We start from the raw sequence: 10,276 nt of genomic DNA on the forward strand, positions 1-10,276 counted from the left end.
CAAAAGACACTCAAGTGTGATCCAATAATGACCCAAGAACCAAGACATAAAAACGACAAGAAATGAATCAGCAAGCCATACTCAAGCACTTTGCGCAACAAAATAGTCTGATAACCAAAGAGCATTAATGAATGTCATCCACGTATTGCACAACTCAGAAGGTTAATGACACCTACTAATGCACCTAAAGTCTATTAGCATGGTCGCCCATCGACAATACTACTAGACTATGGGAAACTGTTCTAACCTGGTTATCTGGGTATCCTAATTATTCAAAGGTAGTCACATACTCGTCCAAGCAAAAACGAGTACGACTAATCAAGGAGTTTGTCTGGAAGTTAGCCCCTTCATGGTCGGATATTCCACATTGGATCTAGAACCACTTCCCACCTGACACGCCGCCGACAACACAGTGCCACACCACCTTGAAAATCACACCTAGCCTCCTGCCATATGACAAGGACAACTACAATATGGCTACCAGGCCTGCCACAAGCTACAAATCAACTATGTACGGAGTATGACCCCGACAAAGCCGCCTGACATGGGAAAAGTAGCCCCCGACATGTTAGGATGGTCGGCCACGCCAATAGTACCCTCAAGGGCCACGTCATCCGACTCAACCACTATAAATAAGGGTCTCCCCTAAGAGGAAGTATCACTGAGAAATCATCACTTGATATTACTATTCTCTACTTCTCATACCTTATTTATCACTCACGGACATTATCTTTATAGTTTTACTGTCTTGATCATCATAGAACCTTTTTAGGTACCTTCATTGACGCGTCCAAGTCAACTCTATCTAGATTCTTGAAGAAATCCAACCCGGATACTCAAGATCTCATACCTCGGGCATCCAATCCGGCCAAATTGAGTTTTCATTTAACTTGTTTTTGTTCCAATTCGAGTCTTCCCTTGCATTATCAATGAAGATATGGAACTTTGATGAGCTTTGGAAATTTTGGAACTCAAGTTTGGTTTCGACAAGGTGAATTGTGAAACATATTAAAATATATAATTATTAACCTTCCACAACAATAGATAAACTATAACTAACCAACAATAGTTTACTGAATAGAGTGAATGATATGGTAGTAGGAAAATTAAGATGAATTCACATTATTTTACATTTGAACCCTCCAAATTAGGCACACAAATTACCTCAGAAATAACATGCATACATTAAACTAACTTGGACTAATATTCTAAACTTTTTGACCCACACAATGTCCAAGTTGTCATTGCCATGTATAACAATGTAAAATGATACTCCATTATTCTATCCCGATCAACCGAACATCCCTTATTGGTCGGACTGGCCTTATCCAAGTACCATGCCATAGGCCAGATGCACTGGGCCGGTTCGGGGGACCATTACCCAGATATCTCACCTAACATGCTTCCAATAACATACTTCTATGCCACCTACAAATCTCACCTAACTTCGTGCCAACACGACAAGGACAAACTTTGGATACAATTGTCAGACATGCTACAAACTACATATTAATGACGCACATAATACGACTCTCCCAAATCCGCTTGACACGGATAAAACAGCCCCCGACATGCCCAGATAGTCGGCCACATCGACAGTACCTGCCAACAACTACATCATCTATCATTCCACTATAAATAGGGGAATTCTACCACAAGGAAGTACTCATTCATTTTCTCTTATTTGTTATGGCTCTCTAACCTTAGCTCTATTACCTTTCGTCAATCTCGTAGTGACTTGATTGTTGAAGAACCTTTTCAAGTATCTCCACCGGCGGGGTGAAGCTCAAACCAAATACCTTGAAGAACACCATTTGCCTGACCTTTCAACCCTGCTCACCCAACTCCTCTAAGAACCCAAACCTTTTATACTAGACTTGTAATATAAAAGAACCCAAATCCTTTATACAATGCACTTATTTTCTATCTTGTGTTTATTACTTCTCTCATTTGATGTTATTAAACCTTTGGCAATCTCCATTAACTTTTATTTTTACTACAACTTGTTTGGGAATTATAAGAGAAATAGAAGGAGAAAGATCAACGACAATGAGCAAGGATGAGGAGGAAGAGAATGAGAAATGAAGGTAAACTTCTCAATATTGTTTATTATTCTTTTAAAAATCTAATTAACAATGGAAAATATACAAAAATATAACTATAACATTTGTGAGGCTCATACACTTGTAAAATTCAATTCATTCAATAATAACAACTTCTACGTTTCTTATTTATCAAATGAATTCCAATATGGTATCAGAGCTCTCCTAGTAAGAGCTCTGCTACTAATACCAAACCGTTCATACAAGATTTTCTCCTTCTTCTTCCTCATCTTCTTCACAATCTTCTCCTTCTATCTTACTATATTCCTTCTCTTCAAAACCATCTCAGTCATGGATACTGAATCTGATGAGATCCAACATCCATACCAACCTATGAACATCTCACAGAATCCAACAAACCTATACTACCTACATCCTGGAGAAAATTCAGGTTTCACATCGGTTTCTCCACCATTGAATGGAAAGAATTATCATTCATGGTCTAGATCCATGAAGAGGGCACTCTCATCAAAGAACAAATTCAGATTTGTAGATGTTAGGATATATTTGTCTCCGAAAAATCCCCAAATTTGGGGAACCATGAAAATTGGCATAAGGAGTGTTTTAGAGGACTTCAGAAAACCTCCAAAGTCTTTCCCTCTCTTTTCCTCAACTCCCAATAAGGGAGACATTTTTCAAGATCGTCCTTTCTCTTTTATTCCCCTCCAAAACAACATCCCAAACAAAGCCTAATGTTATATTTGGGAATTATGAGAGAAAGGGAAAGAAAGAGATTAAAGGGCTAGGAAGATGGAAGAAGAAAAGTGGAAAGGAAGTTAGTCCGCTCCCTTGTTTGGAAGTATGAAATTTAGATGGGGAGGATAAACTAATGATAATGTTAGAATATTTTTTATTTTCATTTAAAAATATAATTAACAATGAGAAATGTACAATAATATATAATTATATAATTTTACTAAAAATATTTAGGTATTTTGACATTTTGTGTCCAAAAAACTTAAAGTGAATGGACTATAAAAATAGATACATAAAAGATTTTAGAGGACTTGAGACATCTCCAAAACCTTCTTCTCTCCTTCATTCAACTCCCAAAAAGGCAGATTTTTTAAAGTCATTCATTTCATTCCCCTTTATAACTATAGAACAAAGCTTTATAATATTAAAAGTATACAATTATAATATTTATAAAAAAAACTGGATGATAATTATTTATCCCTTTTGTTTGGTCCAATATTGGAGATATGGATCAGGTACAATAGAAGCCCAAATTGTCTCTCGGTTCATAAATTCATGTTTATTCAACCCTTACTACTTACCCTCTCCATTTCCAAAGGATCGTGTTTTCGAGCTTCAGCTTCGCGAAGGGTCGATTGGGTACTCAAGATATTCTCTTTCTGGTATTTCATTCATCGAATCATCCTTGTAATTGTGAATTTCCATTTTATTGTATAACCATACTTGATTACCTTGTGTTCAAATTAGGGTTTGAGGTGAATTCACTTCAATTTTTTCATCGTTGATCTTGGAATTTTAGATTACTCCCCACATCTCTTGTTCCTGCATTGCGCTTTGATCTGAATTTTAGAATTTATCTTTCTGTTTTTTTAATGCTGTGTATTGAAGTTTTTATAGGAGCAGAACCTCCAAGTTAGGTGATTTGTTGCGTTTTCACTGGGGTGAAATGTTTGTAAGAGTTTGAAGAGCTTTGGTCACAAGCTATTCATGTGAAATTCGTGACTCTTAGAGTTGCAATAGTATATATATCAAACAAAGGATTGAACAGTTTGTGTATATGCACGTTGGGGAGGTTAGAGAAATGTAGTTCCACTCATTGAAACACAATTCTTTCATTTTGGTAGCGAACTGTGAATTGGTTCTCTCATACCAATTCTTGGTACTTTTTTGAACTGGTTCCCTTTAATGAACGAACCGGATTTTTACATATAGTTTAAGTAAAAGAAAAGAAGAATAATTGGTAATGTAGACTCACTTGCATGAATGGGTTACAACAAGCAAGATTTTTTTTATCCTTGAGTATTTCAACTTTGGTGAAACAAAAATTGACTCAAACCTACAAGAAGCAACACTAGAAATGACTATGCAAAGGGCTATAGTAACCCTACTGAATATACTCATAGCGTACTGATATTTGATAGGGTAATGTACTGTGTACTACGTACCCATACTCGTACCAAAGAAAACCACGTATCAGGTGACTATGGTTCCACTACTTCCCAGCAGAAATTAAGTGGCTTTAACAAGTTTATACTGTAAAGTTGCGAATTTTCCATGCTGATAAAAGAGCTGAGTAAGGTAAATGCATAAGTGAGTATATGCTGATCTTAATTTGATCTCATGACACCGATGCTTTTTTATGATAGATGATGTCAAGCGCTTGGACAAATATGAGCTTTCCAATCAAACATAGGAATATAGAGTGTGTGGTTATTTTTTTTAAAAATTGGAGATTCTTGCTCACTCTCAGAAGATTGCTAATATTCTGGAAAAAAAGGATGAGGAGATCAAATTTAATTTCAATATTGTTATTGCTTTGGAGCATCTTGGAGCAAATGAGCAATGGAGCTTATGGAGCATGGCTCACCTCATGGATAGCTCTGTTGGTTTGCTTCATAGTTTTGGTTTTATTTATTTTGTGAAATCATTAGCGTGATCATAATTATAATTAGAAGTTTCAGGATTTGGCAGTGCTTCAAAAAGTGAAATATTTCTTCTTTACTGACAGCTTCCATTTTTTGTTTGTAGACAAATTGTTTAACTTTTTCTATCAGACATGAGTGGTCGTTTTTCTCGCACGATTTATGTTGGCAACCTGCCTTCAGATATCAGAGAATCAGAAATTGAAGATATCTTCTACAAGGTTTGAGACTATTATTTCGTGATATATTGTGGTGTATCCAGTTCATTATGTTTTGTTTATGTTCTGTTGGCATGGCTTCTAGATTTTTCTCTGTTCCCCATGTTGTCTGGAAACTACCTTCATTCTAGTGTAAAATGTAAATTTCTTTATTGGAACCTTGCAATTTTTTATTTGCAATTTTCCTAATAATCAAAGTAAATGTAGAGATTCTGATGAGTAAATAATGTATTACTATATTAATCTGATTCATGAGTAAGGATAAAGAATCATCTTGAGTCATCTTGCCAAGATTGCTTAAATTGGCTAATTGAGGATAAAGCTTGTAGTACCTTTATTGTTTTGCTATTGCATGATGTTTTTTTACCAGTGTAGTTTATTGTCTCTGGGGTCTGATGCCTGGGGTTGGTAGTTGTGCACTAAAGTTTTGAGTTATGATGATATTCCCTCTACAGTATGGCCATATCGTGGAGATTGAGTTGAAAGTTCCACCTCGCCCTCCTTGTTACTGTTTTGTTGAGGTATTTATTTTTTATCCATCGTATTTTTGTACTTTTTTGTGTAGAAAACTTGTGTTGTTTTTTATTCCATTCGTTTATTTTTTTGTTTGTTTGTTTGCTAGTTTGACAATGCTCGAGATGCAGAAGATGCAATCCGGGGTCGAGATGGATACAACTTCGATGGTTGTCGGTTAAGGGTAATGAACTGCTGACTTTTATCTTGTTATGTTAACACTTCCATTTGGCATGTCTCTCATCTGTTTTTGTTGTAGGTGGAGCTTGCTCATGGTGGTAGGGGGCCATCATCAAGTGATCGTCGTGGCTATGGCAGTGGCAGTGGTAGTGGCGGGGCCCGTTTTGGCATCTCACGCCATTCTGAATTTCGAGGTTTGTCTACAAGCATAGTTCATTTATTTGGCATAAGCATATAGGTTCAATGACCTTTTCTGATCAGACTGTTTACTTGTTTATGAATGCTTTTGAATTCTATATGTATCATTTTTTAATTAAGTGTTGAATTTTTCTGCATTCATGTCATTTCAAGAATTCTGAGTATCATGCTTAGAAGTTAGAAAAAATTTGGGAACCATTTTTTGATTGACTATCAAGTGTTTTAGAAATTAGAATGAGTTTGCCATTTCCAAAACTTGTTTTGGATGGGTTTTCTTTGTTTTATATTTTTACATTTTAGAAAAGTGAGTTTTTTTCTGTAAATTGCAACTCGGCCTTATTTGATGTTTTTCGAATTTTCACGAGTTTATTTTATCTGCAGTTATTGTTCGTGGGCTCCCATCTTCTGCATCCTGGCAAGATTTGAAGGTATTAACATATCCATACTTCATATTTAATACTACTTAAATCATAATAACCTTATTGTTTTTTTGAATATTTGGTTTTAGGATCATATGCGAAAAGCTGGTGATGTTTGTTTTGCTGAGGTTACCCGTGATAGTGAAGGTAACACCCTCTCCTCCTGCTCTCTTTTGTTTGTGTTCTGCGTGTGTTTATATTATTTGTTAGTTGTTACTTGTTATGTATGAAGCATTGATTCCCATTTTGGTATTTTCATATAAAAAGCACAGATACACCATTTGCAAGTATGCCTTTATGCCACAGTACATGGATGATAGAGAAGTAAATGAACTCACTATTTTCTTCATTTTATGTGTACTTTTCCTTGGATACATCTTCTAGGACACAAGTTGGTTTAGGTGATTTTCGTTGTTGGAAAATGTCAATAAAAATGGTTCCTGTTTTGATGGTGATGCTTACGAAGTGGCAAATATTGGCAGATGTCATATATCAAGATATTGTTAATCTTAAAGCTTATATATCTTATGAATTATTGGGCATCCTTGATAATCTGGTTTACGCATGAAACCATCTGACATTTGAATCCAAACCAGTTCTTTAATGTCTTCTTATGCCGAACTAAGTGTGACATTGAGTGTATTTATGTAGATATAATGATTAGAAATGAGCAGTTTTGTGGTGATAATGACACGCAAGTGCCTTAACTCATAAGCCTTTGTGATATTAAATTGCTACTTTTAACTTTCTATCATATAGAGCATATTTTTTTTCTAGTAGATTTTTATGAAAGTTACAATCGCCCATACTATTATTCTTTGTTTAGGGACTTTTGGCCTTGTCGATTACACCAACTATGAAGACCTGAAATATGCTGTAAGTTTTTGGGGAACACCAAGTTTCATTTGATTGCTCATATCAAGATTTTAATTGATCCTGATCCATCTAGTTTTTAACTTCTGTTTCACAGATTCGGAAGCTTGATGACACAGAGTTCAGAAATCCTTGGGCAAGATCCTATATTCGGGTAACCTTTTCTTTACTTACACTTGCATTTTTTGTCATATGTAGTTTTCCGTCTAGAGTAATTGTTCAATGCATGTGGTTATTGTACAGATGTTTCAAAAACTTAAAAACAACTTTTACAGGTTGATAGACCCTTCACTTTTCTTTCTTGTCTCTGTTTTTCTAATAAAAATATCTTGCACTCCCTCGTGTTGAAGAATGAGCATGTAGAATAGTACTTTGTTACAAAAACATAATTTGTCTCTATTTTTTATAAAATTACTTTGTTTTAAATAGAAGTTGTGGGTGGTAATCATGATGAGCAGGTGAGAAAGTTTGAGAGCAGTCGTTCAAGGAGCCGCAGCAGAAGCCGCAGTAGAAGTCGCAGCAGAAGCCGCAGTAGAAGCCACAGCAGGAGCAGAAGTCCAAAAAGGAATAGGAGGTGTTTACTTTCTGTTATTGTTTATTGATGTGCCTTTTTTACATTTCTTTTACTCATGGAAAGCCGTTTAATTCTCCAGTAGATCTTTGGAGCGATCTGTGTCTAGGTCACGATCTAGATCTAGGTCACTATCTAGATCTAGGTCACTATCTAGATCTAGGTCAGCATCACCAACCAAGCTCTCTAGGTATGCAATGCTTACTAAGGAATCATTTGTTCTGGTATAAATACACCATTTTTATATATGTGAAACTGTTTATTCTATTATGCAGGCCAAGATCACAATCAAGATCTGAATCTCCACGCCAGGTATTTAAAGCTATTGAGTTACATGATTTAGAGGCACAGGCAATGACCCTTGATCAAATGTGTTTCTAATAATATCAATATGACTATATATTTGAGCAATTAAAGATATATACGATGTGACCAAGACCGATGTGAGAACACAAGATATAGTCTCAGAAGATTTTCCTATTGCTATAGGACTACAGAAAGGGTTAACATTGACAACTTACCTATTTACATTAGTCTTGGATGTGCTTATTGAGCATATCCAATAACCAAGGCCAGAATGCATGTTTTTTTGCAGATGATGTATCCTAGTTGGAGAATTGGGAGGGGGATTAAATAGGAAGCTAGAAATGTGGAGACATGTTTTGGAAGCATGTGCCTCTCCTATAAGTCGAAGTATATGGAGTGTAAGTTTAGCAAGAGATGGACAAACTCTACTGTAGATGTAAAGATCAAAGATTATACTATATCACTAGTCATTTAGATTTAAGTATATTTTGTTAGTCACAACACAGTGTGGAAATTGAGGGAGATGTAAACAATAGGCTTCAAGTGGGTTGGATAAAAGGACAGAGTACATTGACTGTCATATGTGATTAAAAGGTGTCCCCCAAGGTTAAGTGAAAATTTTAATACTGTTATATGAGACTGAATATTGGACGTTGAAATGTCAACAAGAAAATAATTCAATGTAGCATAGATGAGAATGTTGTGATGAATGAATCTTACACACTAGACGAAATAAGATTATGAACGAATGCATTAGGAAGAAAATTGAAGTTTTTCATATTGTAGAAAAGATGGTAGGATTGTGTCTTACGCAGTTTCAATATGTGTGGTGGAGACCATTATAAGTCCCTAGTAAGAAGAATAGATTGAAGAGAACTTAGTCCAATTTCTAGAGGCAGAGTGATGCCAATAAAAACATATGCGAAACAATTAGAGAAGATTTAGATATTAATGTTTTGTTAATAGTTATGGTAAATGATAGAGCATCATGGATTCGTTCGACCCTTGTAGTTTATCCGGCTTCATGGTAAATGATAGATCATTATGGAGTTGTTCGACCCTTGTAGTTTACCTGCCTCATGGTACTTAGAGTTGTTCTTCCCGGTTTTGTACACTTGGCTTGTCTGTCCTTTGTACAGATCTTAGTTTATAGAAAGTTGGAGAAGTTAAAATTGTTCATAAAAGCACCAGTTTGTAATACGCAGCCTTGAAAGTTCAAATCAGAATTGAACTTATGTCAATTCCTTCTAATTTTTTTTACCAGAATGGAGTAGTTAATCACATGTTTTTAAGTAGTTAACTAATTTCAATTTGCTTATACATAATTTGTAAAGAAATGAGGCATGAATCTTAATAATAGCATGTAATTTTTTGTAGGTGCTGTCAGGGAGTGGTTGATTTTCTCACAAATGCAGTTGCTTCTTGGTTGCTGCTGACCCATTCCCACAACTTAGAATTCTATTCAAAGTTGCTTTACTGAGCTGTTTTTCAGTAACTTTTAGAGATCAGTTTGGTGATTTTGTAGGACCTATGTTTATTTAGATGTGCTGCTACTATGTTAGTTTTGCTTCGTTTAAACAAGAATGCTGAATGTTTGAGAAGCGGTTGTACTATTCGATGAGTTACCATGACTATTGCAGCAGATGTTGGACTAGTGTTTGATTGTTGCTGCTCTATTTCTTAAAGTTAGAGAGTCACTTCAAGTTATTTGGGTTTGATACATGGGAGTGATATTTATTGGGAGTGATAATCACATCACAAAAATAATTAATTCCTTACCTATTGGACCAAGGGAAATCATTGGTTATAAATATTAACATTTGGGACATGAACAGTAAGTGGAGTAATGCTGTGAGCAAATAAGTAAATATATATTAAAGTAGAGAGGGGATCTTAAAAAACTTATTCTATATCTTATTCTGAAGTAATTTAATGGTTTAGATGTTTACTAATTAAACTATTGAATTTTCTTAGAATTGATGACTAAAATATGAAGTAAGTTTTTTAGACTTATTTTTGGAGTAATTGGATTCAATCCCATTAAAGTGATTCTAGTGTCTAATATTTTCTTTGAACTTTTAAAGTTTTGTTTGTCGTGGAAAACTCAGTTAAGGATAATATTTGGAAATCATGTTTATGGCAGGTTTGTGATTTAGTTTTTGGAACGAAAGACTATTTGATATCTTCATATCTAGGAAATTTACTTGAATGGTGTACCTTTGTTGAAAAATAACAGCCTTAGTGTATCTTTTTGAATATTTATCAAAATGATGTACTT

General features: G+C 35.1%; 1 protein-coding gene across 9 annotated transcripts; it reads left to right on the forward strand.

Moving 5' to 3' along the window:
• On the forward strand, nucleotides 3,333-9,652 carry LOC109343469 (serine/arginine-rich splicing factor SR34A-like). Of its 9 annotated transcripts, none has more exons than XM_019581773.1 (14): nucleotides 3,333-3,460; nucleotides 4,445-4,941; nucleotides 5,394-5,459; nucleotides 5,561-5,635; nucleotides 5,711-5,825; nucleotides 6,211-6,257; nucleotides 6,338-6,395; nucleotides 7,075-7,124; nucleotides 7,219-7,275; nucleotides 7,580-7,695; nucleotides 7,775-7,819; nucleotides 7,856-7,882; nucleotides 7,968-8,004; nucleotides 9,376-9,652. In XM_019581773.1, exons 2-14 carry the CDS (start codon nucleotides 4,855-4,857, stop codon nucleotides 9,394-9,396), a joined length of 801 nt encoding a protein of 266 aa, XP_019437318.1. In that variant the 5' UTR covers nucleotides 3,333-3,460; nucleotides 4,445-4,854; the 3' UTR covers nucleotides 9,397-9,652. The 9 variants fall into 9 exon arrangements, with proteins under 9 accessions (XP_019437318.1, XP_019437319.1, XP_019437316.1 ...); XM_019581774.1 differs by having other exon boundaries at nucleotides 7,778-7,819; XM_019581771.1 differs by having other exon boundaries at nucleotides 7,580-7,626; nucleotides 7,663-7,695; nucleotides 7,775-7,882.

Source organism: Lupinus angustifolius, chromosome LG03, assembly GCF_001865875.1.
Source record: "Lupinus angustifolius cultivar Tanjil chromosome LG03, LupAngTanjil_v1.0, whole genome shotgun sequence".
In the NCBI taxonomy this organism is placed as follows: Eukaryota; Viridiplantae; Streptophyta; class Magnoliopsida; order Fabales; family Fabaceae; genus Lupinus; species Lupinus angustifolius.

Coding starts and splice junctions, on each gene's coding strand:
- LOC109343469 (XM_019581766.1), top strand. CDS start 4,855: ATGAGTGGTCGTTTTTCTCGCACGATTTATGTTGGCAACCTGCCTTCA. Junction 7,125..7,218: donor ATGAAGACCTGAAATATGCT/GTAAGTTTTTGG, acceptor TCTGTTTCACAG/ATTCGGAAGCTTGATGACAC. Junction 7,883..7,967: donor TCACCAACCAAGCTCTCTAG/GTATGCAATGCT, acceptor TCTATTATGCAG/GCCAAGATCACAATCAAGAT.